At 35.8% G+C, this 17,019-nt stretch overlaps 1 protein-coding gene across 1 annotated transcript in view; it reads right to left on the bottom strand.

Annotated features, from left to right (window-relative positions):
• The window catches only part of TTN (titin), a 282,010-nt gene that overhangs the window by 124,614 nt on the left and 140,377 nt on the right, over positions 1 to 17,019 (bottom strand). Inside the window, exons 151-155 of the mRNA XM_080669120.1 lie at positions 9,091 to 9,180; positions 5,370 to 5,453; positions 4,819 to 4,908; positions 4,466 to 4,540; positions 411 to 524 (exon numbers count right to left, since the gene is read on the bottom strand). Of these exons, the coding sequence (XP_080525246.1) occupies positions 411 to 524; positions 4,466 to 4,540; positions 4,819 to 4,908; positions 5,370 to 5,453; positions 9,091 to 9,180 (453 nt within the window). The remainder of the gene's footprint in view (positions 1 to 410; positions 525 to 4,465; positions 4,541 to 4,818; positions 4,909 to 5,369; positions 5,454 to 9,090; positions 9,181 to 17,019) is intronic.

The raw sequence follows: 17,019 nt of genomic DNA, 5'->3' as shown, positions 1-17,019 counted from the left end.
TTGAAAGCACACGACATTCCTTAAGAACAAAGTTTTGCCTTTCGTATAAATTTGTTACTGCAATATTAAAAATATCTTGCAAACATTTCTTATACATTTCACATGCATAAGATTCCAAAGATATGCCTAGCATCCAGGCTTTGAAATCAGAAAACTGTTTCTCAGCACTCTGCATAAAAAAAGTTAGTTGGGCAGATGTCCAGGATGAAGCTCACAAATATGCACTTCCTGGCATTTGGGGCAGCAGGCATGGCCTGACAAGGCACCTGGAGCAGCACAAAACACAGGTCTCTATGCAAGGCCCACAGCTTGATCATGTCTGAAAGCACACACTTGTAAACGTTCTGGCAAGCGCCACTTCAGATGACTGGGTAGCAGGTTAATAAAACTTTAGAAGTAGCATTTTATACCTTTAAGTTGGAATACTTTCTCCTTCACGTCTTCCTTAGGTGGAGCAGGTGGAGGAGCTGGGGGCTTTGGTTTGAATTTTGGTTTCTCAATAACCTTCTTTTCAGGTTCAGGTTCTTAAAAGAGTATTTCAGGAAAGTTAATATATGTATATATTAATTAGTAGGTGAATATATAGTATATTCAATAGAAATTCATATATATATATATATATATATATATATATATATATATATATGAAGTGTTTCCTTTTTTGGGTACATAAAATTAGTGTCCAACATAAAACATAAAACAGTGTCCAACATAAAACATAAAAATATCAACATGGTACACAGATGATGAAAAATATAGCAAAGACATTAATAAAAACAACAAAGGAAGCATCCATGTAAGCCACATTGACGAGATAAATAGTACAAATTACATGGACATATAAGAATCAGATGCACATTTAAAACAATGAATCTTACATACAAATACAGAGACCTACTCTACATGTAAAACAACATAAAATATGTATATATATAAAGATGAAGATATGATGATGAAGATTTAAGTCCAATTAATTGAATACCTTGAACTGGTATTTCTTCTGGCTGTGGTTCAGGTTCAGTTTCTTCAGGCTCAATATACTTTTCAATTTCACGTTCTTTAAAGAATGTTGACAAAGGATGTGAGATTGTAATGGAAAGTGCTTCACAAAGACCCATACAAATTTCACAAAGATGTAAAGATTACCGTCACAATGAAAATATACACTTAATACAAGTTCACTTATATATTAAAAAGGGATAAGATTTCTATTTTCTTATGCTTGAACTTTCTATTAACCCCTTTTCTATGTATAATGATAGCAAATGAGAGGAGAGGAGGGAAGAGGAGACTAGATGAAAGAAGGTGAAGGGATTAGCCAAAGAACATATATGCATAACCCAGAGACACAGACAACAGTGTAGTGCTGGCCAGAGGGAAGGGAGTGTGGGGGCTGAGTGGAGGTGGGTAAAAGGCGGGGAGGGAATGGGGATATCTGTAATAGTGTCAACAATAAAAATAAAGTAAAAAAAAAATTAAGCAAAGGTTAAGAAAATCTAAATAACATATGGGCTTTTAGTTAATAAAATATTAATATATTTTAATAATAATAATAATTATACATTAATCATTAATTATAATAATTGGACCATACTAATATAAGATGTTAATAATAGGAGAAACTGATTGTGGAGATATATGAGAATCCTCTGTAGTATCTTCACAATTTCTTTGTAAATAATAGTTCTAAAAAAAAAGTTTATTTTTTAAAGTAAAAAAAAAAAGTAAAATTATATATTGGGTTACCATTTGGGGAGCCAATGTAATTTATTCTTTCAGTTTTGCCTCAGTAAACTATATTTTGGAATTTATAATTACCACCAAGAATAATCAAATTAAGGACTCAGATTTTACTTCAAAAGAAGCATAAGTATTTGAAAAATGAAACATGTACTGGAGTGCTTTTGAATGGAATGTCAAGAAGGAATTTCACCCTATGAATACTTTTGTATTTCTAACAGGAGTTCTTAAGAGATTAAAGAATTTATATTTTAATATATATATACCTTCAACAGGGGGAGTCTCTTTTCTACCAATTGTTATGAATGCTTTTTCTTCATATATTACTTCCTCGGGAGACTCTTCAACTTAAAAAAATACAGTATTTTATTTTAGATTGCATTCAGAATAGAGTACTGCAACTGCTAAATTGTAAGACATCAACTTTGTTACACTCTATAATATATTCTTCAAATTACCCCAAGATATCAATAACTTCCCTACTTAAGACAGACAACAGATATATACATAAGACCCATCAACAACCAAAGCAAGATGATAAAGACAATTGCTATCTTTCCAAGATTCCTAGAGAAGTCATGTACCTTGAACCGGTGGAGCTTCTGGCTCTTCAGGGAGAGGAACTGACACTTTCTTTTCCAGGATGACTTCCTTCGGCACTTCAAGCGCTTTAAAGATATTGATATTGTTTACGACTAAGAATTTAGAAGAATTTGCAAGATTCTGCAAAGAGTAGGCAGAGTCCAGGGGGAAGAACTTTATCTTATGACTTAATGGGGCAAATAGCTTTGGAGCATGGGATCCTTTTGGAAACCCTAATTTCATAAATGAGTCTTCTCAGCCTTCTTATTTGCTTCTTATCTTCTGTGTACCCTTAAATGTAGGTGCTCTCCACTGGTCTAACTTTGATGCTTTAAAAAATTGGCTCTACATTCTTTGAACAATCACTCCTGCATTCTCAACTCTTATTTCCGTGTGGATGACTTTTAGATCTACATCTCTATCCTCGATCTCTTTCCTAAGCTCCAGATGTACATTCCCAACTTCCATACTTGAAAAGTGAGAAATATATTCACTATCTTATTTCTAATATCAATTCATGGATTCAATGAGCCATCCTCATGGCCATTTAGCTTCAACCTTACAATCATCTTGGGCTCCATTTCCTTAATTGCTTTGATAATAGACACTAACTCAATCTCCATCTCCCTCAAATTCAATCTCCTTTTTTTCATTTCTACCAATACTGATCTTGTCCAGCTTTTAATGACCTTAAATAACTGCAATGACTATGTACTATTGTCACCACCTTCCAATAGCTTGAACTGATGCCTGTTATCTTTTCAAAGCCCAACTCCTATTAATTTACACATCGCTTCAAAACCCTTGAAGCTTCCTATTGCTTACAGAATAAAGTATACACCTTTTGGTGACATTCAAAGAACTCCAGAATGTGATATGACCCTCATCTTTATATCCATCTTTATCTTTCAGTATACCTCACAACCAATCCATACTCAAATCACACATGCTTATTTGGCAGACCTTGACCTTCCCAGACTTTTCTACCTCAGTGCCTTTTGGTATAATATTCCCTTTGCCTAGAATACCATTTCCTCCATTGCTACATGTAAAAATCCATCAAAATTTAAAATTATACTTTTTTTCACAAAGCTTTCCCTGATGCCTCTGCCTGAAATTGATCTTTCCTTGCTCCGTGTTTCTGTAGCCTTTTATTCTCACTTTGTAAGTGTGCTCATTTCCTGTCTTGTGTTAGAGCTGTGCTGTACTTTCTTCCCATCAGGTTGGAATAGCTTGAAGACAGGACCAGATCTCACCTTTTCCAATACACTGTCTCGTTAGTGGTAAAAATGTAACAAAATGTGCTGAATTGAGCTGTTCTACACTGACCTAGAGGAGACCCTTTTCCACCACATATCACCATGTGATGGCACAACCAAAGCTCATTCATTTTCTTTCTCCTGCTTACTTGTTTCATTTTCTCTCTTTGCCCTCATTATTTTCCTCTTCTTACTGTAAAATGTGATTTTGCATAAAGTTATACTATTATTTTCCCCTGAGAATCATTATTAAAATGCTCTAATAGTGTTCAGATAAATAGATATTTTTCTTCATACTAGGTACCTTTTTCTGGAAGGACTTCTCGCTTTTTGGTAACAGGCACTGGTTCTTTCTTTACTGGAACAAGTTTCTTGGGCACCTCGGGTACTTTGAAGATATTAGTTTTATTTTAAAAAGAGTATTTAAAAACATTTAAAAGTGTTAAGAATAAAGAATCTATAATTAATGGAACAGCATTAAATTAATGAAAACAAAATATATATTTTTTGTCCCTAGTTATGCAATGATGAGGACAATTTATTGGATTCCAATTTAAGATATCAGAATACTATTTAAAAGAACAATGATGTCAATGATGCCATGAGTACCTTTAGCTTCTGGTGTTTCTGGCTTCTTAACAGTTAGGACTTTCTTCGGTGGGACAACTTTCTTTGCCATCTCAGGTACTTTAAAGATATTAGTAGCATTTAATAATATAACATTGTAAGATACAGTATCTACATATTAATTTGACAAGTCTGTTCAACACTATAACATATGGGTAACAGTTAAACACATAACACAGCACAACACAGAATAAGGAAAGTGTCAAATTTCAGACAGCAAACGAAAAAGAAGTATGGATTTATTTTACTGTAAGTACCTTTAGGAGGAGCTTCTGGTTTTTTGATGATAGGAACTTTCTTCTCTGGAACAATCTTCTTGGGCTCTTCAGGCACTTGAAAGATAGGAATTTCTTTTAGAGTCAGATGATTATAGTAAAAAGTTTAATACTAATGAATGAATTAAAAACCACATCTACTTCTTTGTTATACACATTGTAAAATTCTGTTGGACCGAAGTTTTATGTGCAAATGATGTTTGTTCTTGCCAATGAAGTCAAATTTCAAGTGAGGAGATTAAAGACTGACATTTTACCTTAAAGAATATATGTAATGACATAAAAATTAAATGATCAAATGATGTGTTTTCCCAGACAGTGGATCTGCCTTATACCTGCTGGTGGGGGGGCTTCTGGCTCCTTTTCTTCCACAGCAGGAACTGGTGCTTCCTCTTCAGGAGCAATTTCCTCGGGTTCTTCATATACTTTAAAGATATAGTTAATTTTAATTCAATGTGTGAAACAATGTTCTAAAATGCACAAACACTGGGCACAATCAATGATTTCTCTCCTCGTTTCAATTAATATCTTCTCTCATTTTTGTTAGGGTGAAATCTATCTTATTTTCACTGACATCTGTTTCTGTTGATTTGAATGCTGGAAAGCCTTTTGATGTTTAATCTCTTTCATAGTCATTAGTTCTCCTCTCCTGTGTACATTAGAGAGCTTTGTTTAATACAGCTTACAGGTTACAAAATCCTACTTAAATGCTGCAGACTGATAACTCAAAATAGATTTGAGATTGGAGCTAATTAAGAATGATGAAGTAAGACAAATAAAGGACAGAAAATGATGAAAAGATACTAAGTTTTTAAAAAAAAAAGAGGAACAAGGCTTAGATTAGAACTAGCACAAGTGGGAAGCTCACTCGTGGTCTTATGTGTACCTTCCGGAGGAGGAGACTCCACTTTCCGGGGAACAGGAACGGCTGGTTTCTCTTCTAAGACAGGTTTCTTTGGCACTTCTGGCACTTTAAAGATATTAGTTAGTTTTACCTCTAGGTAGTTGAAAGGACATGAAATTTATACCACATCTAGTTCACATGTAGTTCAAATAACACAGGGACAGATGCAAGAAAAATTCACCATAAGGTCAATGACCTAATCTTGGAACTACAGAGAAAGAAGGAAAATGTGGCCTATAAATATTAACAAAACCACATTAGTAAACTCGTCCAATGCTCATCATAGAAGTGTTAGTTGTTTTTTTAAAAAAATGATGTTATTTACAAAATTTAACCCCCAACCATCTAGAATACCAGGTTTGTAGTTGTAGTTGTGAACATAAGAGATTTGACAAACAAAAGGGTTTCCTATAAGCAAATGACCAAGATTGAGCACTTTTTGCAGAACTTCAGTCGTGACATGTACCTTTGGCTGGTGGGAATTCAGGCATTTTGGGAATGACTATTTTCTTTTCTGGAACAACTTCTTTGGGAACTTCAGGCACTTTAAAGATATTAGTATTTTTGTCATTAGGAAGAATAGCTGGTAAACATTTATCACATTAACACAGAACAAAACATGTTTTAAGGGCTGGAGGCTGGATCGACCTCCATCAGATGGTGGACCGCGACATGTACCTTTGACAGGTGGGACTTTGGGTTTCTTGAGAACCACGGGAGGCTCTTTCATTTCAGGAACAACTTCTTTAGGCACTTTGGGCACTTTGGGCACTTTAAAAGATATTAGTACTTTTTAGCTCATCGTTTCAATGACATGTGGGAACCATTAAGTAGAGCAGTAAAACAACATTTTAAAGACAGACATTTTTCTGTAGGAAGCTAGTGGCAGTGAAATATACCTTTTATGGGTGATGGTTCAGGTTTTTTGGCAACAACAGCAGGTGGTTTCTTTTCTGGGACAGGTTTCTTAGGTGGTGCAGTCACTAAAGATTTTAGAATTTATTATTTTAGAATAAGTGGCGATGAGTAAGAAACAAGACAAAAGCTCATAATGCCCAGAATTCTCCAGGAAAGAAGGGTGAAGGATTGGCTAAGGCAGCCTGGCAGTTGGCCCAGTACCTTTTGGAGGAGCCACGGGCTCCGGCTGCTCCACAAGTTCAGCTGGAGGCTCTTCAGAGACAATTTCTTCAGGCTCTTCATGCACTTTAAAGACACAAGCTCATTTTAACACTAGTATTGTTTAAAGTATAGGAAATATTTTGCAAAAAGATGTTTATATCACTAAGAAGAGAGTTTTTCTTTTTCAAAAACGCTCGTTTGGATAATTTCATTATTACCTTCAGGGGGAGGACTCTCCGGTTTGGGAGGAATAACTTCAGGCACCTTCTTTTCTGGGACAGCTGCCTTTGGCACCTCAGGTACTTTAAAGATATTAGTATGTTGATGATTAGACAGAGTGAAGACAGACAGACAGTGTCAAACACAGGGGCAAGAGGGTGCCTACCTTTAGCTGGTGGAACTTCTGGCTTTTTAAGAGGCGCCAAAGGTACTTTCTTTTCAGGGACAACTTCTTTGGGAGCCTCAGGCACTTAAAAGATATTAGTAAGATCACATTTAGTAGTTATATGACTGCAAGAACAAAAGAAGTTCAAGAGTAGCAGAGTTTATCTTCTTAAGTCTAAGGTGAACGCTAAGTACCTGTAACAGGTAGGACTTCTGGCTTTTTAGGAGTTACCACTGGTGCTTTCTTTTCAGGGACAGCTTCTTTGGGAGCCTCAGGCACTTAAAAGATATTAGTACATTTACATTTAGTAGTTATGAGACTGCTGGAACAAAAAATGTCTTCAGGAGCAGATGACTTATGTCTTCTTAAACGTAAGATCATTGACAAATACCTTTCACAGGAGGGATTTCTGGCTTTTTAGGAGGCATCACAGACACTTTCTTGTCAGGGACAACTTCTTTGGGAGCTTCAGGCACTTAAAAGATATTAGTAAAATCACAATCAGGAGTTATGAGTCACTGGAAGAAAATATTTTTAAGAGCAGAACGTTGTGTCTTTTTAAGCCTAAGGTCAGTGACGAATACCTTTGACAGGTGCGATTTCTGGCTTTTTAGGAGGCACCACAGGTACTTTCTTTTCAGGGACAGCTTCTTCGGGAGCCTCAGGCACTTAAAAGATATTAGTACATTTACATTTAGTAGTTATGACACTGCTAGAACAAAAAAATGTTTTCAGGAGCAGATGACTTATGTCTTCTTAAACCTAAGATCATTGACAAATACCTTTCACAGGTGGGATTTCTGGCTTTTTAGGAGGCATCACAGACACTTTCTTGTCAGGGACAACTTCTTTGGGAGCCTCAGGCACTTAAAAGATATTAGTTAAATTACAATCAGGAGTTATGAGTCACTGGAAGAAAATATTTTCAAGAGCAGAGCGTTGTGTCTTTTTAAGCCTAAGGTCAGTGACGAATACCTTTAACAGGTGTGATTTCTGGCTTTTTAGGAGGCACCACAGGTACTTTCTTTTCAGGGACAACTTCTTCGGGAGCCTCAGGCACTTAAAAGATATTAGTACATTTGCATTTAGTAGTTTTGAGACTGCTGGGAGAAAATGTTTTCAAGATTGGAAGAGTTGTATCTTCTTAAGTCTAAGGTGAGTGACAAGTACCTGTAACCGGTGAGATTTCTGGCAACTTCGCAGGCACCACTGGTGCCGTCTTTTCAGGGACAATTTCTTGAGGAACTTCAGGCACTTAAAAGATATTAGTAGTTTTACACTTAGGTTAATGAGCTCAATGGACTGTAATTATTTCCAAGAGCAAAGAGGTCTATTTTTTTCTGTAGAATAAGGATGTGGTGGAAAAATACCTGAAACCGGTGGGGCTTCTGGTTTTTTGGGTGGAGCTCTGTGGGTTTTCTTTTCTGGGACAACTTCTTGAGGAAGTTCAGGCACTTGAAAGATATTAGTAGTTTTACACAGAAGTTAATGAAGAGCAATGGCCTAACACTGTTTTCAGTAGCAGAAGAGCTAGTTCTGAGGCAGAATGAGGTCGGGGCACACGCATACCTGTGACAGGTGGAGCTTCTGGTTTTTTGGGTGGTGCCTTGGGAACTTTCTTTTCTGGGACAACTTCTTGGGGAACTTCAGGCACTTGAAAGATATTAGTCGTTTGACACTTCAGTTAAGGAAGAGCAATGGCCTCAAACTATTCTCAAGAATGGAAGAGATATTTCTTTTGCAGAATGAGGTCAGGGCTAACATATACCTGTGACAGGTGGGGCTTCCGGCTTTTTGAACGGTGCCTTAGGAATGATCTTTTCTGGGATGACTTCTTGAGCAGCTTCAGGTACTTGGAAGAGATTAGTATTTTTAGAATTTATGAACAGTGGAGGCATATACTGGAATAATTGTGAAGAGAACAAGACAATAGTTTCCCCTCTTCACAGAGCAGTGGGAATAAATACCTAGAGCAGGCAGGGCTTCTGGCTTTTTGGGCATAGCCACAGACACTTTCTTTTCAGGTACAACTTCCTTAGGAGCTTCAGGAACTTTGAAGATATTAGTATGTTTTAGTTCGAGACTATAAACAGGCGATAGTGACAACATATTGACCCCAAGCCATACAATCTGTGAAGCTGGAGGACACTTCCACACATGCGCTCAGCCCCGCCCCCGGAAACACACAAGGATAAATACCTTCAGCAGGTGGAGCTTCCGGCTTTTTAGGAGGAGCCACAGGCACTTTCTTCTCAGGGATGGCTTCCTTCGGTGGCGGCACCTCTGGCACTTAAAAAATATTGGTAATTTGTGTTTAGAAAAAGTGATAATAATTAATGACTCTACCGTGTAATCATAAACCAAGACATTTTGGAAAACTTCTCATTTGTTTCTCTTTAGAATGATATCACCTTCACATAGTGCTACTTATATATAGAATTTTCTAGCTAAAATAGTTACTTCTCTTCCTGGTATATAGAGAGCTTGCACATTACCTTCAGGGGGAGGACTCTCCAGTTTGGGAGGAATAACTTCAGGCACCTTCTTTTCTGGGACAGCTGCCTTTGGCACCTCAGGTACTTTAAAGATATTAGTATGTTGATGATTAGACAGAGTGAAGACAGACAGACAGTGTCAAACACAGAGACAAGAGGGTGACTACCTTTGGCTGGTGGAACTTCTGGCTTTTTAGGAGGCACCAAAGGTACTTTCTTTTCAGGGACAACTTCTTTGGGAGCCTCAGGCACTTAAAAGATATTAGTAAAATTACAATCAGGAGTTATGAGACCACTGGGAGAAAATATTAGCGAGAGCAGATGAGTTATGCCTCGTTCAAACCTAGGATCAGTAACAAATACCTTTAAGAGGAAGGACGTCTGGCTTTTTAGGAGGCATCACCTGTGCTTTCTTTTCAGGGACAACTTCTTTGGGAGCCTCAGGCACTTAAAAGATATTAGTAACATTACAGTCAGGAGTTATGAGGTCACCGGAACAAAATATTTTTAGGAATGATCTTTTCTGAATATTCTTAAACCTGAATCCAGGACAAATACCTGTAACAGGTGGGATTTCTGGCTTTTTAGGAGGCACCAAAGGCACTTTCTTTTCAGGGACAACCTCTTTGGGAGCTTCAAGCACTTTGAAGATATTAGTAAATTTACATTTGAGTTACATGGATCAACACAGACAGCAATCACATTGACACATCAACAGAACTTCCCAGGCTAGCAAGGTGGTTCTTTCCATTGCCCTCCCTACCCCATCGTGAAGGGAGGTCAGGAATGTACCTTCCACAAGTACAACTTCAGGCTTTGGGGGACGATGCACTTTCCTTTCTGGGACTTCTTTGGGAGCCTCAGGCACTTTAAAGATATCAATATTTTCACACTTAGGAGTTACAGGAACCAGTACAAACCGGAAACATTTATACAGGAAAAGAGATTTTTCCAAATCTCTAAGATTCCAGCAACATGTACCTTCATCAGGAGGGCCTTTAGGCTTTTTATGAGGAACCACAGATGTTTTCTTCTCAGGGAGAATTTCGTGAGGTGCTTCGGGCGCTTGAGGAAATTAGTATTGTAACATTTAGTGTTATGAAGATCAGGAGGTACAAGCATTTCAAGACTACAAGAGCTATTTCTTCTACAGCTTGAAGGCATGGTAACTTGTACCTCTCACTGATGTAGGCTCTCTTTTTTTGAAAGGAACTCTCTTCACAGGAACCACTTCTTGAGGAGCTTCAGTCACTTTAAAGATATTAGTAGTTCAGGTTTAAGAGTTAGAATGATTACTAAAAGCAGTAACCACAATGAGTTAGCAAATACAGTTTTCTGGAAGTCTCTTCTCTCCCTCTCCATTCTCTGCTTGCCCCATGAACCAACTAAATCTAATGGGGTGGTAGGATCCTTGAGAAGAGGATTCACCCTTCTCCAGCACCCAGCAGAATTTCTATGTCACTGCAGACCTTCCTTATTAAGTATTTGTTGAATGAGTACGTTTAATTGGAGGGTTTTCTGTTTTGATAAATATGGCCACACATTTTCTTTTGAGAGGCTGCTTTAAAGAAGTTAGTATGTTTAGGGGTTATGGAGAATATTAGAAAACATAATTTTAAGAGCAGAGGGCATATCATCTCTTCTTCAGTATCTGTGTAGACATGACATATACCTTCCACAGGCCCAGGTTCTGGCTCTTCAAGAATATCCTCAGATACTTGCATATCAGGAGCAACTTCTTTCATAGCTTCTGGTGCTTTAAAGATATTAGTATCAGACTTAGATATTAAGGATCAGTGGAGACATGAGTCACATTAACTGGATAAAAGATATTTTTATGGCTACAAGGGCACTTCCTTCAAGAACTGAATGAGGTATAATGCATTAAGGAAAGGAATCGGTATTATTTGTCTTTGCTTATTACTCCCCAACTCACTAGCACCATGTACATAATAGGCATTCATTGAATAAATGAAGGAAGGAATGATAGAATGAATGATACCTTTAGTAGAAGGTGTTTTAATTTCAACTTCAGTCATGGGTGTTTTCTGGACAGGGACAACTTCTTGAGGTGATTCAGGCACTTTAAAGATATTAATTCACTGTACTTCAGAGTGATGAAGAGCAATGAAGGATTTTAATCATAACTCCACCTACAGAAATACCTCAGACTGGGAGACCTCCCTGCTCTTCAAATCTGATTATTTTGTTAATAGTATGAATATTTGATTATTAGGAGCTGTTTTCTTGGTCACCTCAGGCACTATCAATATTAGTAATTTTGCTCAGCTGGTGTGGCTCAGTGGTTGAGTGTTGACCTATGAACCAGGAGGTCATGGTTCGACTCCTGGTCAGGGCACATGCCTGTGTTGCGGGCTCAATCCCCAATGTGGGGGTGTGTAGGAGGCAGCTGACCAATGATTGTCTCTCATTATTGATGTTTCTCCCTCTCCCTTCCTCTCTGCAATCAATAAAGATATATTAAAAATTACTAATTTTATTTCTTGAAATGGTAGGTGTGTAGAAAATTAGATCATAGAAAATAAGCTTCAAGAGAAAAGTTTTATTTTTAAAAAATAATTAACAATGTACTTTTCTTTAGCTATTAGTTTGAGGAGAGCAAAACAGCTCCTTTCTTACCTGGTTTAGCTTCATTTTGTACCCTCACCTTAAGCACTTTAAAAAAAAGTGCTTGTTTTTCATGTATAGCAGAGAAGAGAACAACCCAAAGATTCTAGACTGAAAAAACAATGTCAAAATTTCTAGTTTTTAAATTACAGAAATTATTATTCTGGATGTTAAAAATTTTCTCAACTTTTAATTTACCTAAAAATATTCAAAATGGAAAAATGTAGGACTCTTTAAAAATAAAAGACAATGAGAGGGGCTAAGTATTCAGGGCAGAATTCCAAATTTAACTGGTTTTGTTTTAATTGCTTTGGTTGTAGAAGACTCAGCTAGAGATGAAATAGAACAGTTTCATATTAAATTTGATATTTTTTCTCTAAGTAATGGTTTTCTGAAAATATTTCTATAATATTTAAGTCTTATGGGAAATAAGTTATTTCAAATATATATGCTTATTTTTGGTAGTAAGCTTATTTTAATAGAAAAATAATTACAATAGGCAGTTATATTACATTCTGGGATTTAAACCCTATGGAGAGTTGAATTATGGACTTATAGTCTATAACCAAACACCTCTGTCATTTGATAACACTGATTTCTACATTATAGAATAATGAGCCAATTCAATCTAATTTGGGAGGATATAAATGTTATAAGTAGTCTCCTATCGTTTTTTTTTTCCAGCTATTCTTATTTTAATTTTTTATGGACACAGTAACAGTTATTTTCTATTGAAGAATCTATCCAGCTTACACCTGCACATTATATGTATATTTTCCCTGGAGGCCTCATAGATAAACTTTGTAGCCCAATCATCTCCCATATATATAAGTCAAAAAAAATTTTCCCCTCTGTTTTCTCTTAAACCACCCATGGGAATATGTATATACCCAATCAAACTTTTGCTTTGGGGGAGCCACTTCTCCGAAATGACTTTCTTGGTAGCATCTGGGGCTTTCAAGATATTAGTATTTTTACATGTGTTAACTACAACTATAATCACGAGATAAGAAAGTCCACTTTCTTCTGGCTTGTACCTTTTGGTGATGTTATCTTTCTTCTTCTAACAGCAGAAGCTGGCTCCTCTGGAGTACCTTCCTCAGAGACTTCCATCTCTTTAAAGATATTAGCAGGTTTTAGTTGAAAAAAGGCAAAGACATGAAGATATGGCATACTAAGGAAGTTAGGTATATTAGCAGAGATTCTAACTTTAAATTCAGATTTTAATTTTTGTTCTGTAACAATTTTTCTCTGTACATTGTATGAGTGGGACTTTTTTGGTGGGGCATGTCATAGTTCCTTGTCTTGGGTACATTAGGTGCTCTAAAGATATTAGTATTTTAGTATTAGAGGTTGTGAGAATCTACACACAACAGTAAACTCATTTTAAAGACCAAAGAGAATTTTCTTATTTAGATTTTCATAACTAAGAATTATGCCTTCAGTAGGAGGATGCTCTGAAATATTGGGAACAGCTTCAGGAAACTTTACCTCTGGAAAAACTTTTCTGGTATCAAATTCTTCAAAGATGTTAGTAGATTTATACTAAGAACTCAGAAAAGCAGTGAATTATATAACATGCAACTTTTGTGTCTTGAAGTCAAAGATATTCATCGCAGTTTGGTGTTGTTTAAATATACCTTTAGTTGCTGGTGTTTCTCTCTTTTTAGGAATAGTCACATATATTTTATCCTCTGGAACAACTTTCTTGGGTGGTTCAGGCACTTAAAAGATATGAGTAGAGTCATAAATGGTGAAGTAAATATTGAGCATTTAAAAAGAGCCACAAGTAAATGTTCTTCAGACTGTGTCATCCGTGTTCTATACCTTTTGCTAGTTTGGGTTTTGTCTTTTGAGGATGACTCATAAACACTTTTTCTTCTGTGGTTGATTCTTCGAATACTTCATACACTTTAAAGATATTAGTATGTATACAATTAACTTCATTTCAAAGTGGATGAAGAACAGTATTAATAAAAACATAATACATAGTCATCACTCAAATTACCAATTGTACATAGACAAATATTAGTGACAATAACACATTGGCTAGGAAAAAGTCTCCTTCCCAGTTTGATGATATGACTCAGCATTTCTTTATTAACATGATGATAAAATTGAGGAATTCACTGGAAAGGGACTATATAATTATACTTTTTCTGCAGACATTTACTGGACAAATTTTCTATTGCTCTTATTTTTTATGGGTTTGTTAAAAAAGAACAGGGTCAATGTTGAGTTTTACATCAAGAATTCTTCAATATTTGACCTACTGGAAATTCAGATAAGCCTTTTTCTTCTCCGAAACCTAGTTATCTATATTTTAAAACCGCATCTAATTTTTTGTTTTATTGTTTAATATTAATGTTAAAATCATTTAGGGATTGAAATCAGGAAATAAAAAAATAACTAAATATTTGGAAAATAAGGCAAATGAAAGAAAAAAAAAAGATTCCTCCAGCTTTTAGAAAGGAAGACTGGATGATGACAATAACCAAACTCAAGTATAGAGAGGGTATTCAAAGAAGGGAGTCAGGCTCAGGGGTCCTCAAACTTTTTAAACAGGGGGCCAGTTCACTGTCCCTCAGACCATTGGAGGGCCAGACTATAGTTTAAAAAAAACACTATGAACAAATTCCTATGCGCACTGCGGGCCCGGGATGAGTTGGCTGCTAAGCAGGACAGACAGCGGCACCCGGAAGGCCAGATAAATGTCCTTGGAGGGCTGCATGTGGCCCGCTGGCCATAGTTTGAGGACGCCTGACGGAGTTTGGCTCAGTGGATAGAACATCAGCCTCAGACTGAAAGGTCTCGAGTTCGATTCTGGTCAAGGGCACATGCCTGGGTTGTGGGTTAAATCCCCAGTAGGGGGTGTGCAGGAGGCAGCCAATCAATGATTCTCTCTCATCATGGATGTTTCTATCTCTCTCACCCTCTCCATTCCTCTCTGAAATCAATAAAAACATATTTAAACACATTCACACACACACACACACACACACACACACACACACACACACACACAAAAGGAGGAAGTCACATATATTTTTATCCCAGCCTAGAATTACAGTGACAAAAATTGGCTTTAAACAGGGAATTTTTTAGATGAAAATAAATGTAAGAATATCTAGACTATTGGCATTTTCACTACTCAGATTATTGAAAGTATTCTATTCAGAGTATTTTATTATTTAAATAATAAAAATAATATTTATTATTTAATTTTACTTCTCAAATTATTTAATTAAAATTTTACATGAGAGCCAATTAAAAAAAATGGCTTCATAATTCTTTTGGGGTTCTAATTGCTGTGTAAATCTATGGTCATTTGCAGCATTGCCAAAATGTTTGCAGAGATTGTGTTGAAGAGTAAAAAACAATAATGGTTGAGCATTTTGAGTCTATAAAATCCAATTAAAATATTATTATGAAGTTAGTTATTTCATAGTCTGAGAAAATAAATTGCTTCAAAGCAAAAGACATTTATACACATAACAGATTAATAAGACAGGACAACAAATTCAACAAGACAAATGACTTTTCTAAACTCCAGCAATGTTATAAGGTTAAGACTATTTTTTAGATTGGTGAAGAAATAACTTTGAGGCTAATAGCATTCAAATTATTTACTCTTAGCTAAATATTTTGGTGAGTGAAGGTTTTTACAAGATTATTAGTGTATTTACTTTTAAAAGCTATGAATACAAACACAAATGAAACAAAAGGGAACTACCAAGTTTTCTACACTCACTGTACATCGTTGTGTCTTCAGAAAGAACTATAGGTGATGTTTCTTCTTGAATACTTTTCTTAGGCACCTCAGGAACTTTAAAAGATATTAGTATATTAATTGTTATGTAGGACAATGTAAGATATTAAGAATATAAAGAAACAAACTACACAGATTTAACCTCACACACATTCACTTTAAACCATGAATAACTAAATAAAGAGTTCCTTCATCTCGTGATTAGCATCAGTGTGTACCTTTAGCTGGTGGAACTTCAGGCTTCTTAGGAACAGCTTCATGAACCTTTTCTGCTGGAACAATTTTCTTGGGTACTTCAGGTGCTTTAAAGATATTTGATTGTTTTATTTTTAAGAATTTCATCATTGAATATAAAATATCAAGACAAACAAGGGGCATCTAACAAGAAGAATGTCAAAAATTCCAAAATAAGTCAACTAAACATAGTCAATGTATCTCTTTAGATTGCCTTGTGACTGACTTCTTGATATGTCAGTTTAGAAACACTCTGCCCTTTGGGGATAGCATCATTGTCTATTGTAATTTGAAACAAGTTTATTTGTTTTCAGAGCTACTTGACAATAGCTTCAAAAATAAATTATTTTTGAAAAAGAAGTTGAGGGGTCATATTGCTTAATTATTGCTTAAGAAGAGGATCAGCCCAAACAATAAACTTATACGCATACAGGAAGATTATGTTATAGAACACAAATTGAAGTATACATCAATCAGTTATATTGTGGCATTAAGGGGAGAATGATCTCTCTCTTCTCCATAGTAAGTAAATAAAAGAGGGTTTTATATTAGAGGTCAATCAGCAAAGGCAGTACCTTTAGCTGGTGGAAATTTTGGTTCTTCAGGAACATGTACTTTTTCTTCTACCACAATTTTCTTGGGTGTTTCAGGTACTTTAAAGATAGTAGTAATATTTTTTTACTTTTAAAAATTCATAAAGATTTTCAACAAACAGAACATAAGAGAAATGTCAACAACAGAGAACATAACAATATCAAGTACAGATATCACTTTATCAAATACATTACAGTATTTGATGAGAGTTGAATTTCGATAAGAAATACAACACATCCAGGGGAATTTTTTATGTTAGAATTTAACAATAAAAAGTAACAAGACAGCGTCAGTTGGTGCTATTGCTACTTGTCTTGGTGGAATGATTGGTACTTTCTTTTCAGTGATGACTTTCTTAAATGCTTCACTGATTTTAAAGATATAAGTATATATTATGTATTAGATTTT

This window comes from Plecotus auritus (assembly GCF_963455305.1).
Source record: "Plecotus auritus genome assembly, chromosome: 5".
Classification (NCBI taxonomy): domain Eukaryota; kingdom Metazoa; phylum Chordata; class Mammalia; order Chiroptera; family Vespertilionidae; genus Plecotus; species Plecotus auritus.
This window is presented reverse-complemented; position numbering and strand designations above follow the sequence as displayed.